Source organism: Benincasa hispida, chromosome 4 (assembly GCF_009727055.1).
Source record: "Benincasa hispida cultivar B227 chromosome 4, ASM972705v1, whole genome shotgun sequence".
Classification (NCBI taxonomy): domain Eukaryota; kingdom Viridiplantae; phylum Streptophyta; class Magnoliopsida; order Cucurbitales; family Cucurbitaceae; genus Benincasa; species Benincasa hispida.
This window is the reverse complement of record NC_052352.1, coordinates 40499799-40515647: the sequence shown is the minus strand read 5'-3', so window position 1 is coordinate 40515647 and position 15849 is coordinate 40499799. Positions and strand designations below refer to the sequence as shown.

Sequence of the window (15849 nt, the reverse complement as noted above, 5' to 3'; positions counted from 1 at the left end):
AACCACAGTCACAAATTCGCCTCCCTAACTTTTCAAGATGGTATCAGAGCATGGTGATGAGAACGTCGTTGGAATAGAAGAGATTCAATCATCGACTCTAGTAGAGGATGGAACTCCAGAAGAAAATTCTACCCGTGCTGAAATTAGGCTACCGTCGACCAATATCTACGATCATTACTTGGACCGATTCAGATCCAACCAGCCCTAATAAATCCAGCCGTCGCTACCATCGGAGGACCCCTGCCGCTGCCGTCGACGACTTCAACCACACTGCCGCCGCTGCCGTCGAGACTCGACCATCCGCCGCTAGTTCAGCCCAGATCCGCCGAGCGTCTGCCTTCGACGTCCTCTGTGTTCCAGCCGCCGATTTTTTTAGATCGCTGCCCCGATTCCGCTCCAGATCCCGCCGGCGGAAACTTTCCAGGTCAGTCGTCTTCCCTTCCTCCGATTTTTTCCCTTCCGGCGTTACCCAGCTCTTCCTACCCTCCGAACACACCCGATCTCATTGGTCTCCACTCGGTCCAGAACCCATCGTGTCTTCCAAACCTTCTGAATACGCCCGATATGTCGGGCTACTAGAACCCACAACACCACTTGAACCAGCCGGTCCAGTCGAACCCGGTCCAACTGAACCCCTTACAACAAATTCTTGTCTTCCACTATTTGCCCTCTGGTCAACCGGCTACTCCCATTGGTTTTCCCACACCGACAGAAACGATATCTTCAGGGGTTTATGGGCAGAAACAACCTACAACGATTCATGGTGGGACTGTTAGTGTTTAACAGCAACTGGCCAACCTTCAGCAGCAAATTTCTGCACTTGGGGAAGCCCTTAGATCTTCAGCCAATCTATCAACAGATTTTGTACCAGATACATACCCGGGGGTTCCGTTATGTTCAGAAACTCCGGTAACTATTTACCCTACTCTACCTTTCACAAACATTATGTTTGGGTCTGTAGGCAATTCTGCAGGAATTTCTATTAGCGAAAAACTTAATGGACAGAATTACTTTTCTTGGTCACAATCTGTGAGGATGGTTCTCGAGAGGCGGCACAAGTTCGGGTACCTAACAGGGGAAATACCCAGACCAAACCCTGGGAATCCTCAGGAACGGATATGGAAGGGGGAGGATTCTCTCCTTCGCTCAATTTTAATAAATAGTATGGAGCCTCAGATCGGGAAGCCTCTTCTTTACTCAACTTCTACTCGGGATATCTGGGAAGCTGTCCAGAAACTTTATTCTAAGAGGCAGAATGCTTCACGTCTTTATACCTTGAGAAAACAGGTGCATGAGTGCAAGTAGGGGACACTCGACGTAACATCCTATTTCAATAAATTATCATTATTGTGGCAAGAGATGGATCTATGTTGAGAAATAGTTTGGAATTGTCCAGTTGACGGGGTTCAGTATTTGAAGATTGAGGAAGCGGACCGTGTTTATGATTTTCTGGCTGGCTTAAACTCGAAGTTTGATGGTGTTCGGAGCCGAATTTGGGGACAAAGACCAATGTCGTCCCTGATGGAAGTTTGCTCAGAGGTAAGATTGGAAGAAGATCGAACCAGCGTTATGAATGGTACAACGCCTAATACCCTGGCCGACCTCCAATTTGTGAGCATTGCAAGAAACCATGGCATACGAAAGATCAATGCTGGAAATTACATGGCCGACCTCCAAATGGCAAGCGGCGTCCTCCCAACGACAAATCTAAGTCCCGTTAAGCCTTCGTTAGTGAAGCAGTTGATGGTGCCCCTTTAGGGACGAGCCAGGTGGATCCAGTACGGTCGGAATCGGCAATATTGCACAGTCAGGTACTCCCCCATTCCTTTAGTTTCTTTGCTGAGGGAGATGAATCTTGGATCCTTGATTCCGGAGCAACGGACCATCTAACTGGATCATTTGACCAATTCCTCTCCTATTATCCAAGTGTTGGAAATGAGAAAATAAGAATTGCAGATGGGTCATTTGCCCCCGTTGCAGGAAAGGGCCACTTATCCCCAATTCAAGGACTGATTTTGCATAATGTCTTACATATGCCAAAAATATCGTATAATTTGCTATCAATCAGTAAGTTAACCAGAGATTTGAATTGCAAAGTTTTGTTCTCACCAGATAATGTTTCGTTTCAGGACCTGAGCTCAAGGAAGATGATTGGCACTGCCCGGCACAATAGGGGGCTCTATTTTCTTTCCAAAGATGCTTCTTTTAGGAGTTTATCTAGCACTTGTTTACTATCTTCTCTTACTATTTCTGAAACTGATTTCTTATTATGGCATTTTCGTCTTGGACATCCAAACTTTCATTATATGAAATATTTATTTCCCCATTTATTTCGTAATGTGAATATGTCATCTTTGTCGTGTGATGTTTGTATCCGTGCTAAGCAACCTAGGGCGTCGTTTACCTCACAACCCTACAAACCTTCCCGGCCCTTCCACCTGATACATAGTGACGTTTGGGGCCCTTCGAATGTTACAACGGTATCAGGTAAACGGTGGTTCGTTACCTTCATCGATGATCACACTCGTCTTACATGGGTTTTTTTCTTACAGACAAGTCTGAAGTGACGACGATCTTTCAACAGTTTTACACCACCGTCGAAACCCAGTTCAATACCAAAATCGCCATTCTTCGAAGTGACAATGGGCGTGAATTTGTTAATCAGACCCTTCGTGAGTTCTTAAACTCTAAAGGAATTTTCCACCAAAATTCCTGTGCCTATACACCTCAGCAAAATGGGGTGGCCGAACGGAAAAATCACCACCTCATTGAAGTAGCCCGATCCCTCATGATACATGCATCCTTACCCTCGTATCTATGGGGGGATGTTATTCTTACTGTAGCTCATCTCATAAATCGGATGCCCTCCCGTGTGCTCAAATTCCAAACCCCCTTAGAACATTTTAAAGAATCCATCTCGTCCACTCGCCTTTTCCCTGATGTTCCTCTTAGAGTTTTTGGGTGCACCGTGTTTGTCCATAATCATGGTCCTCACCAAAGTAAATTTGCTCCTAGGGCCTAAAAATGTATCTTTGTTGGGTATCCGCTCCATCAACGGGACTACAAGTGCTTTCAGCCTTCCTCTCGAAAGTATTTCGTCACCATGGATGTCACATTTCTGGAGGACAAGCCCTTCTTTCCCGTTAGTCCTCTTCAGGGGGAGACTTCGAGTGAAGAGGCTAACACTTCCACCTACTCTGTTCCCTTAGACTTGTTTCCCGAACCTACCCCTGAAACAGAAACAGATGAACTATCCTCCCTACAAAACAAGTGCCTTGGATAACCCACTATAGGAAGCATCTCCGAAAAGAAAATAGTTCCCGAAATTGTTTCTCCTGTGTGCTCCGTCGGAAGGTGTTCAAGAGCCAGAACCGGAACCGGCTCAGGTTCAAGGTACCCCTAGTCATAATGACAATGAGTATGTTGAAGGTGATATAGGGGACTCGAGTGAAGTCAGGGATGATGGCAGTAATGAAGCGCCCAGTGGTGCTCAGGGGACTGAAAATGAACAACAGTTGGGTATAGATCAACAGGTTGACAAGACCAATGAGATCGGGGTTGATGCTACCTTGGATTTGCCGATAGCTCTGCGAAAAGGTACTAGGTCGTGCACCAAACACTCTATGACAAGCTTCTAGTCTTAACCTGTCTACGAGATTTAGAGCTTTCACCACCAGCCTGGATAATGTGATAATTCCAGGCAATGTGCACAAGGCTTTGGAAATTCCTGAATGGCGAGGTGCAATTATGGAGAAAATGCAGGCCCTTGAGACTAACAAAACGTGGAATCTGGTTAGTCTTCCGAGAGGTCGCAAAACCGTAGGGTGCAAGTGGGTTTTTATTGTCAAATACAAGTCAGATGGAACTCTCGACAGATAAAAGGCCAGATTGGTTGCAAAATGATTCACTCAGATGTATGGAGTGGATTACTCAAAAACCTTCTCACCTGTGGCAAAACTTAACACTATTTGTGGCCTCCTTTTTGTGGCTGTTAATCAAGACTGGCCTCTCCATTAGTTGGATGCGAAAAATGCGTTCCTGAATGGTGAACTGGAAGAAGAGGTTTATATGAACCCACCTCCAGGTTTTGAAGCACAGTTTGGCAATCAGGTGTGCAAATTAAAAAAATCCTTGTATGGACTGAAGCAGTCCCTTAGAGCTTGGTTCGAACGATTCACCACCTTTGTTAAATCTCAGGGGTTTGTTCAAGGGCATTCAGATCACATCTTGTTCACTAAGAAGTCAGCACCAGGAAAAATAGCGATACTGATTGTCTATGTTGATGATATTATACTATCAGGAGATGATTCAACAGAGATTGACAGGTTGAAATGACAAATGGCAAATGAGTTTGAGATAAAAGATCTCGATACCTTGAGATATTTCCTATGAATGGAGGTGGCAAGATCAGTAAAAGGGATCTCAGTGTCTCAGAGGAAATACACACTTGATTTGTTGAAAGAGACTGGAATGACAGGATGTAAACCTGTAGATACACCTGTAGAAGCCAACCTTAATCTGATAGAGTCAGCAGATGATGTTCCTGTAAACAAAGAGAGATATCACGGCTTGTGGGGAAACTGATATATCTGTCACATACCAGACCTGATATATCATATGCAGTTAGCTTGGTCAGTCAGTTCATGCAGGCTCCGTATGAAAGACACATGGAGGCAGACACACGGATCCTGAGGTATCTAAAGTCTTCTCCTGGAAAGGACTTGGTTTTCAGAAAGCATGATGAAAGGTGTATCGAGGCCTACACAGATTCTGACTGGGCCAGTTCTGTTACAGATAGGAAATCTACCTCAGGATACTGTACCTTTGTGTGGGGAAACTTAGTTACCTGGAGAAGTAAGAAGCAAGGCGTCGTGGCTAGAAGCAATGCCGAAGCCGAATACAGGGCTATGAGCTTGGGTATATGTGGAGATTTGGTTGAAGAAGGTTCTGGTAGATCTACATCAAGAAAGTCATGACCCAATGAGACTTTACTGCGATAACAAGGCTGCCATTAATATTGCACACAATCCGGTTCAACATGACAAAACCAAACACATTGAGATTGACCAACACTTCATCAAAGAAAAACTGGATAACGGTAGCATTTGCATTCCTTATGTTCCGTCCAGCCAACAAGTTGTGGATGTTCTCACCAAAGGGTTACCCAGACAAACTTTTGACACCTGTGTTAGCAAGTTGGGTCTCATTGACATCTACACCCCAACTTGAGCGGGAGTGTTGAAATTATTTTAGTCCTAAGGGCGTTTTTGTCTTTTATCAGTCTAGGGTTTCTCATTGTTTAGTTATTTATACATGTTCTTGTATTGTGTACTGTGTATCTGAATTAAAAATAAAAACTCTTATCGTGTTTTTTTCTCCCTGGTCTAGGGTTTTCCACGTAACTCTGGTGTTTTCTTTTCTTCCCTAACTTTTCAAGATAAATAACAAAGTTTATTTAAGGCAGAAAACATCTAAAAGAACCATCGAGATACAAAATAATATTGAAAAGTAAAATGCAGAAAGAGATCACCACCACATCACCTGTTCAGCATAATTCTGGGGGAGGGTTTCTATTGTGCTATTACTTAGCTCCATGGCAAGATCATAGCAACGCAAGTTGTTGTTAATCTGTCGGCATTTTCAATATCAAGTAGTAAGAGCATGAGGTTCAGTTTAAATATTGAAGATATATTAAATCCTACATAAGGAAAAAAAAACAAACCATTGCACACAGAGGTTCTAGACCAATTTCAGAAGCAGGTTCTTCAAGTCTCTTCCTCTCAGCTGCTTGAAAATCAATCATAACCTTGGGACCAAAAGGAAAATTATACATATATATATTAAATGACTGCCTGAATAACCATTATAACTTTCTTAAAAAAATAAAAAATAAAAGAGTGTATAATAGTAACAACAGGGAAAAAAAGTGTATGTTATGCTTAATAAGCTAAAATTTAAACTGCAACAATTAGATAAGCATTATACAAAAAAGTTAAAAAAAAAAAAAAAAAAAATGCTTCATTCATTTACTAAAAAATTGTCTCCAAGGGTGAGAAAAACCTCATGTTATCGAGGCAACAATAGAAGAGCACTGTCTAATTCTGAAGTGTCGCTGAAATAAAAGTACCAGCTATAGTTCAATCAGGAGTGCAATTTTTTTCTAAACTCACCTGAATAATTGCCAATGAAATTCTGTAAAGCATGACATTCGTGCTATTATCACGAACAATTTGCACTTGCTCACCTAGGATCCTAAACAAATCAACAGCGGCAGGTGTATACAGCTTGCCATCTTCCGTTTTCTTCGGTGGTTGAACCTTATCAGCCTCCAAGATATTCAAGTACCATTTCTAGGAACCATAAGAAGCAACAATGATCACAGCTTAAAATGATCAGCGACTCCAACATCATTGTCCGTTAAATTATTATAGACGAATCATTACCCTTGTAGTAGCTTGCATTCTTTCAACATAAGAATTCATCAGAGGATCCATAGCACCGCTCTCAGAACATACTTGAGCCAGGGACTCATCAACACCTAGTCCAATCAGATTATCTTGATACTCTACAACCCAACCGGTCACCTAACTCCAATAGTGAAGGAAGACGAGTAAAATCTAGAAACTAAGATCTTCATGTGATGTTAAAAACTCAAATAACAGAACATCATATAAAATTATGTGAGGAAGCTAAACAAGGAACTGGAGAATTTAGCAAATTACTACACGCTTTGTCTTCTTTGCAAGGAACCTATTAATGAAAAATATGTACCATGCACGCAAATACTACCTAGAGTGCTCAATAATAAATATCCTGAAACAATTTATTCACAATTCCAGGGTCAACCCATCTGGTGCCAATATGTTTTAAAATATTACGACCAAAGCTAGGGACAAATCCTCACTTCTTCTATAGGGACAGTGTTTCTAAAGCTGAACGCGCACTAGCAAAATAGCCTCTTGGGCTTAAGCATAAAATGCTTTTCTTTTTATTTTGCACTATATATAAAGAATACATAAAGAAGATAAATGCATGGTTTAACTGGGAACGTGGAAGAAAAACCATAGAACACAAAAACTCTAAATGCAAGCACAAAAAAACCTAAATGCAAGAAACCCTAAGGCCTAGGGCTTTGGGCCTTAGGGCTTCACAGGAAGGCACGCGCTAATTGTGCACCTTCTTCCATGCTAAATTTGAGCTTAGTGCCAAGGCGCGCACCACAAGGTGCCTTTTAAAACAACAGCCAAGGATACACATCATCAAAAATTCTATGAATTAATCAAGCTGTGCATTTCATAGAATCCTTGGCACAAGTTTTTGTTCCACTCAAAATGAAATATCAGTGGGAATTATCAACTTAAGAAGCAAACTATAGTGAGATCCCTTCTCTTAAACCCCTACCAATTCATATAAACGAAGTAAGATTCTATGTTATTGTGATGTATCCAATCAAAACCAAAACCTTCTTCTCTGCCATTCACCACACCTAGGGCCACTTTGCATAGAATCTCGAAGTCAAAGGCAACATTCATCGCCCCAAAAAAGGACCAAAGATATAAAATGAAATGACTAACTGCTCAGAAAAAACAAGTACCTTTAAAATTTCTATATTGGTTAATTCATTTGCTCTGTCACTGAGTAATCTGAGCATCTGAATGAACCTTTCAGTGTACAAATTGACCATGAGTTGGAATATCTCATATCTACAAAAGCATAAGATCAAAAGTTGGGAGGTTAATTTAGATAAAAGAAAATTATACTTTTATACATAGAAACAAGGTATCTTATGAACTTCTAAGAAACTTCAAAGATAATCTTCAAATCATATATTCTATACAAACTAAAATGAGGCACAAATACAAGTAATGGGGATCTTTTGTTGGGCTTAATGAAATTCTGGTTTCATATGAAAAATAATATAAATCTTCAGGAGAGGAACCAGATCAGCAAACCTTGGAGGGAAACAAGGAGCCACGTAGTCATAGACATCACCAAGCTCTTCTCCGATCTAAAACATGAAAAATTGTAGTGACGGGGGGAAGATTAAGAGAAGGGTTTAATAGTATATGATACTAGAAGAGCTTACTTATTGCACTACAACAATAAATTTTTCAATTAAGTCCTTGCAACCACTAAATGTCAACAGAATGAGAATATATGAATTTAAAATTGGTAACTCTTCTAAGGCCGTCAATTGTTAGTAAACCAATTTTTAATGGATCTTTTTTTCCCTTTTTTTGCAACAAAAAATATTTTTCGGCAAGCAAGTTACTGCATGCTAAGTCGTACAAAGTGAGTAAGTGTATTATTTTATAGGTGAGTGCTATGTCTATTTCATCTAATTAAAACATGGTATTTTTCTACTAAATTGGTGAAATTTTGACCCAACATCTAGATTTTGTTAGTTAATTTTAACATTTTGAGACAATAAAGACTTGTTTAAAAGAATTTTAAACATTTTACATAAGGGATGAAACCTTTAACAGATTCGGGATGGAACTGAAAAAAGATTTCAATATTTAGGGTCAAATAAATTCAGCCTACACATTGATAACTTCTAGAGAATTTTGTAACCTTTCCAATTAATAGAGGCAAAAACTATGACCTTAATGTCCTCATATCCACTTATTAAATTCTCTCGTCTTTACAATGATTCTATTAATTATCAATCTATATCACAAAAAGTTCATTAAAAATAAAGTTAAAATGCTTTTCTGGGTGTTCTCAAGCTCAAGCGCTCTTTATACAAAGTAGAAACTTTGTAATTAGGCCAACTTCAGGTGCGATGCCAACTGCTCAGTTTTAATGGTGCAACATTAGTTTTTCTCAATCTTTTCCCGTCTAAAGTTTACTTGGACATTTTCTGTCATTCTGAATCACTGCCAACAGGTACACAACAAAACATTCATGAAGTTACACCGCCAAGTTTAACTCATCATTTTTTATATCAATATATGGCTTTAATTTTACACAGAAAAGATCATTGTTGATCCTCATTCCAAACCAGAAATAAATAGTAGTAATAATAATTCTTTAGAAAAGGGAAAAATCCCCTAGAAGGATTACAATATATGATGCATACCGTTCGAGCTTCCTCTAAAGCTGCCTTCAAGTCCTCGAAAACAAGCTGATGAGAATTAACTTTCATGAGTACATCTACAAGAAGCCAAGAAGGTAAAAACTAGGGTAAATGGCAAAAACCACCCCTAAAAGTATGGTGGTAGTTGCAATTACATCCTCAAATTTTCGTTGGTAAAAATTGAGCCCTCAAACTATACAAGTGTTAAAATTTGACCCCCAAACTTAAAATAGTGGTAGAAATTGGATCCCCAAATAATTTAAATTGAACCCTCGAACTTGTACAATTATAACAACTTCTATAACTATGTAAGTTTGAGGGTCAAATTTTAACACTTGTATAAATTTGATGGCTCAATTTTTACAATTGAAAGTTTGAGAGTGTAATTGCAACTACCATCATATTTTAGAGGTGGTTTTTGTATTTTTCCTTATAAAGTATACTTCCTTTTTCTTTTCTCATGCAAAATTTGAAGAGAAGTACCTCCGTCAAAAGTTTACTAAACCTTCCTTCAACGGTCTTCCTTATTGCCTCATAACATTTGTCTTTGTATGCTTTCCCTTGAGCCTTCAATTTTTGTTGTGTAAGGTTTCTAGAAGAAGCTGTTGCTGAGGTTTTTCTGGTTTGATATATTGAAAATTGATTGATCAGCATAAACAGCATTAAATCTCAAAAAGTGAGTTAAAATATGATAAAATAATTACTTTGTGGTTCTGCGGGGGTTTGCTACAGTCGCCATTGCGCCACCTCCCTCGGCCTCAGCTGCTTCCTCAGCAAGTTGTTGATCAAGAATTTCTTGCATTTCAACGACTCTGAAAAGGTATGATTGACAAATTAGCATTAAATCATTTCCGGCAATCAAATTAGCTATCATGGAAAATCTCATCAAGGATTTCCCAGAAATTTGTATCTGAAGATTACTGGAATCAAAGAATTAAATGAACAATTAATTGAGGATTACTTTGCATTTCATCATCTTCACAAACATGGCATTTGTTATTTAATTTAGAAAATATAAGTGTTAGATGATATATAATTAAATCTACCTTCATTCATCAGCTTAAGTTTTTAGGCCAATCGGTGATTTAAAATGGTATTAGAGCAAGTGGTCCAAAAAGGTCATATGTTCAAGCCCCTGCAATGTTATTTCCTCCCCAATTAAGATTGACTTCCACTTGTTTGGCTCTTCTTCATATTTCAAAGTGAGGGGGAGTGTGATAGGCCTCAGCCTCAATTTTATTTATCAACAATTGGGGAAGGGTTCGAGAGCTTCCCAATCTCTCCTTGACTCGCAAGAGAGAACCTGTTACAAGATGATCGCTAAGAAGATACTCCCCCCCCCCCTCCCCCCCCCCCCGCCCCCCCCCCACTTTTTTTTTAAGGAAATAAAATGAAAAGAGACTAATGTTCAAGGATATGATATCCATCAAGAAGAAAGTGAAAATGCGAGAAAACAAAATGAAAAGAAATACTAATGAGATACAAAGAGGAGGAGACAACGAAAAGCGCGCACTTAAACCTAACAAACCAACTCCAAAAAGGAAATTAAAACAAGAGAGCACATAAACTATAAAGCCAAAGTCGATAGAAGTCCAATGGGTAGACGAGGAAAGAAGTCCAATAAGGCCAAAAGTGCGAGAATCAAACCACAAATCAAACCAACTTCTAAACTGCCACTTCCAAGATTATAACTACTGGGAGAAAAAACGGAACTTCATAAGGACAAAACAACAAGGTTTAGGCGCATAAATACGAGAAAACCACAAAATTACTTCAATTCCTAAACAAAACCACCAAACTAAGCTTTAACTGAACGAGAACATGGAGGAATTGATTCCATCTGAAAACCACATTTTTCAAATCAAAGCAGAAAACTTGGCAGGAATTGTGGGAGACAATTTTGCTTGAACATTTTCACCCTTCACAAACAAAGTATCAAAACCATTTGCAAGGTAAACCTCTTGAGTCTCCTCAACTAAAGCATCTTGTGCTAGAGAATCCATAATATTCTCATTGCTTACAATCGGAATTGTAGTCAGAAAGATTATTTTCGGAGGTGGATGGCTATAAACTCCTTTCACAAAAGAAATATTTGATCCTGAAATTTTAACGATTGATTGGCTGAAATTCAAACTAGACGGCAAAGGATGTTGATTGTTTGCCGGATGTGAATCAGTTAGAAGAAGACGTGTAAATGACTCCTCCAAAACATCTAATTGCACCCAAAATGTTCCTTTACAAACGACTGCTTCTTTTTTGTCCAAGTGAAAGAAAGTGGATAATAAGAAAATAGAGAACTTTCAATGTTCACATCCTCTTTATTGCTCTTTAAGTCTACAGGATGTGGAGTATTAACAGTAGTTTCCAAAGGACAATTAAGGCTTCCTAGAGGAAGTGCATCCACCTCATTCGGAGTTGAAACAAAACTGATTTGCTTGTCTAACTGTCTGGGAACACCCTCTTCCAAAATATCTGATGCCTCAAACACATCTTCATCACGCTTAACTTCAATCAAATCTACATCACGCTTAACTTCAATCAATCTCACAATATCCAAAGAGTTAGAAAAATCATTGAAAAATGACTTGAAGGATAATTGGAGAATCTAATGAAGAAATATCACCAAATCTAAGGTAGAAATTACCATTTGTCTACTCTTATCTTTAATTTCAATTTCAGCGGGTAGAAAACCACACAAATCTCTTTTAACTTCAATATGAGTTTCAGTGCAATCCAAGAAACTCAGAGTTTGAGAAGAAATACTAACCAGTCCCTCAAGGTTTTTCTCCAATGGGTCCGACTACAAAAAGGCAAAGGTAAATTTTTTATCGAAAGCCAACCTCTATAACTCACAATGAACTTTGGATGAGAATGTGCTTTAAAAGACCAATTTTTGACTTTCAAATGAAAGGATCCAATTTCTCGCCATTTTCCATCAAAATCCATATCAGCAAAATTATCATCAAGTTTTAATAATGCCTTATCAAACATGAAGAATTTATTAGAATTTTAGACTAAAAATAGTCTTCTAGAGCAAGACGAATATCCTTCCAAGAATAGTAGGCAAACAAACGATAAACAACAAACAAATTGTTGAAGTTCAATGTCAACGCATCTTTGCTATCTAACCCAATGAGAGGAATCAAAGTCAGACAAGCTAAGAAACGACCTGAAATTTTCTAGCCACCTTTAAATCATTTGAGAGCACTGGAGCTAAAGGCTCCCAAAAAATACTCACCAAAACAAACTGAGGGAAGGACAACAAACAAGACTCCACTTTGCTCAAAAAGTCTCTAATAACTTCCCAGAAAACCATCCAACCTTTCTTCAAGAAACCAGTCGGAACATGTAGATTTTCCTACTACCAATAGGTGGCCAAATAGCACATTCCTTTCATTTAACGATTCGAACTTAGCTAGACGAATGAGTCCAGAGTCATCTCAGGAGAAACAACTCCACCAAGGATAGTTCAAACCAAAGCAAATGGGAGATTGAAAGAAAAATCTTCTGATTAATACTTGAATTCTCAATAGATAACATGTTCTTCTCATACTTTATCCAAAAATAAGAGTTCCTAATACAACTCATCCAAATTGTTCAAAGACATCTTAAAATGAGAAGCGCGCCGGAAACCAAATTGGTGACTGAGGCACGACCTGAGAGAGCTGTAAAGGATGGGAAAATCTAAGGTTGAAAAATGTACAACAAAGGTGGGAGAGACAAAGGGAGGGTTGACAGCGAAGAAGTTGAGGGGAAGAAAATGGAGGCAAGGCTAGAGGGGAAGACAAGAAAATGCAACTAGGGTTTTGGTAAGGAGGAAAAAAGAAAAGAGAGAAAAAACAGGGTTAAAAGAATTTGGGTTTTGGGGAGACAAACTAGAAGTGGCAACCGAGGGAGGCGGTGAAAGGCCAAGGATGGTTGATGAAGATCGGAGCGGCTGTGGACGAAGCCGACAATGGATGGAGAAAACTGAGACAAAAGCCAAAGGGAAGTTGACAAACGCAATAAGGTGGGAGAAGAAGAGAGAGGGTTATGGAGAATGGAGCACCTTAAAGAGACGATCGAGGGTGGCAACAGAAGGTCAAATACGAACGACGGTGATCAAAGTTGGCAATGGACAGAGAAGTTGGAGGGTGGAAGAGGAAACAACTAGGGTCCCTCCTTCCCCTATACTAACATAACAGTATTTAAAAGCAACTAAAGCATAACATACTCTTGGCTTCTAACTAGCAATATTCTCATAAGCCCATAAATAAAACATTCCCCTACCCTTCGTCAACCCTTTTTATGCCCACGAGTATATACATTCACTACTGGGGGCCTATCATTACCTGCCCCCCAAAAGAGCCACCTTGTCCTCAAGGTGGAAGTCAGGAAATTGCAACTGAATGAGATCCCCTTGCTCCTAAGTTGCATCCTCTAGTAAGCTATTTTCCCATTGAATCAAAACTTCTAAGTCCTCATCCTCAACAGTTGATTTTTGCCGTCCCAACAAAGCAAAAGGCATAATATGCACAGACAAGTCAGCAGCTAGTGTTTTTGGAGTAGGAAAAATTGGCAGATTAAAGCCCACAACATTGCGCAAAATAGACACATGAAATATTGGATGAATGCCGTCTCTTTCGACAAGGCGAGCCGATATGCAACAGGTCCCATACGTGCCAGAGTGCCACAACCTAAAATGGTCCAATAAACCGGGGTGCGAAGCTTGGGTGGGCATGTTGACTAAGGGAAGATTGGTGGTAAGGACGTAACTTAACATACACCCAATTGTTGATCTCATATTAAACTTCCTGCCGCTTAGTGTTAGCAAACTTGATCATCTGTTGTTGAGCCTTCAAAAAGTTAGCCTTCAAAACTGCAAGCATTTCATCCTGATCCCTTAACAATTGGTCAATTTCATTAACCATGCTTGTCCCTTTCTCGTATGGTAACACATGAGGAGACGGTCAACCATAGGTAATCTCAAAAGGAGTCATGTGAGGTGAAGTGTGATAGTCAGTGTTGTATCTAAGTTCTACCCACGATAACCATTTAAACCATTGCTTCGGAGTTCCCATGGCAAAATAACGTAAGTAAGTCTCAACCCCTCGGTTGACTACTTCTATTTGCCCATCAATCTGAGGGTGGTAAGTAGTACTATGTCATGAGTACCCAATAACCGCATCAGCTCTTCCCAAAACAAACTAGTAAAAATGTGGTCTCGATCAGACACTACACTACGTGGACAACCGTGCAGTCGCACAATTTCACACACAAACACAACAGCCACATATCAAGCACTAAAAGGATGTTTAAGAGGGATGAAATGTGCATACTTGGATAGGCGATCAACAACCACCAAAATAGTGTCATACCCCTCGAATTTCGATAATTCCTCGATGAAGTCCATACTAATATCCTCCCAAATTTGATTAGGAATGGAACATTCAGCCATAAATGCACAAACTCGAGCCTTCATGCCACGCCAATACACCTCTCAAGCTAGACGTTGATATGTTTTCAAGACTCCTTAATGACTACCCACAGGCCTATTGTGGAATTTAGCTAGTAGTAAAGGTATAGTGCAAGAAGTATCAAAAAGGACCAATCGTCCATTATAAACATAGGACCTCACCTTGCAAGGTGTATCCCACGGGTACAGGCTACCCATTTAATGAAGCTTGGCGAATGCCATTCAAAGACTCATTTTCTCTCACTTTGTCTACAAATACTAACGTATTGAGTCCCCCGATTACGCTCAAAAGACCCAATTCCAATGCCGGTGGTGGCAGTCTAGATAATGCATCTGCAGTCGAGTTTTCCAAACCTTTCTTGAACTGTCAACACAATAGCTATCAATTATATGTCATAAACTGCTTTAAATCGATGTGTAGGGGTAAGTCCTGACTAAAATAAGCCAAAGGCCGCTGGTGCTACATCAAAACACGCCCGCACCTACTCCAGATGCATCCATCTTAACCATAAAAGTCTGGGAAAAACCTGGAATACTGAGCACTGGAACGAACAATATTGCTGAGTTTAAGTGCTAAAAAGCTTCCTCTACCTCTGAATTCCATAGACAATTGCCTTTCTTAAGTAACTGAGTCAATGGTAAGGCAACAAATCCATAGTTGGCTACGATAATACCTCGTAAGGCCTAAAAACCCTCTCAAGTCTTTAACATTTCCTGACATGGCCCAAGTACCCATCGCCTCTAGCTTAATTGGATCTGCACCACTCCCTCAACATATATAATATGGCTCAAATATTCGACGCTTTCAACCGTAAACTGACACTTCTTAAAATTAACCACAAACTGATTTGAAATTAATATGTCCAACACTACTGTCAAATGCATCAGATGGTCTTCCACGATTTATAATAGATAAATATGTCGTCAAAGAACACTAGCACAAACTTACACATATGGGATCAAAGTAGTTCATAATGGACTGAAATGTTGAGGGTGTGTTCTTCAACCCGAACGACATCACCAAAAACTCGTAATGGCCTTCATATGTACGAACGGCCATCTTATGTACATCGGTGGAGCGCACCCAAATTTGATGATACCCTAATTACTTAAATTTGCCTTCACCCATTAGTTTAAGCTTTTGCTATATTGGTGGCCTAAGATGCTCTGATATTTTTGGAGAGATAATAATAATTCTCTTATTCTTCGAAAGGGACCCAATAATGGGTAAATATAATACAAGAGAAATACTAACAAGGAAACTAATTAAAAAGGGAAAGAACATCTAAAAATAATTAAAAAAAATGTAAATGAT

The 15849-nt window shown here is 39.5% G+C and overlaps 1 protein-coding gene across 2 annotated transcripts in view; it reads right to left on the bottom strand.

Moving 5' to 3' along the window:
• LOC120075364 (exocyst complex component SEC6) overlaps positions 1-15849 on the bottom strand; it is a 32156-nt gene that overhangs the window by 5486 nt on the left and 10821 nt on the right. For both annotated transcript variants that reach the window (XM_039028686.1, XM_039028687.1), the window contains 9 exons: positions 9784-9891; positions 9563-9698; positions 9083-9127; positions 7953-8008; positions 7595-7703; positions 6444-6584; positions 6171-6350; positions 5723-5806; positions 5542-5628 (listed from right to left, as the gene is read on the bottom strand). In XM_039028686.1, the coding sequence (XP_038884614.1) occupies positions 5542-5628; positions 5723-5806; positions 6171-6350; positions 6444-6584; positions 7595-7703; positions 7953-8008; positions 9083-9127; positions 9563-9698; positions 9784-9891 (946 nt within the window). The remainder of the gene's footprint in view (positions 1-5541; positions 5629-5722; positions 5807-6170; positions 6351-6443; positions 6585-7594; positions 7704-7952; positions 8009-9082; positions 9128-9562; positions 9699-9783; positions 9892-15849) is intronic.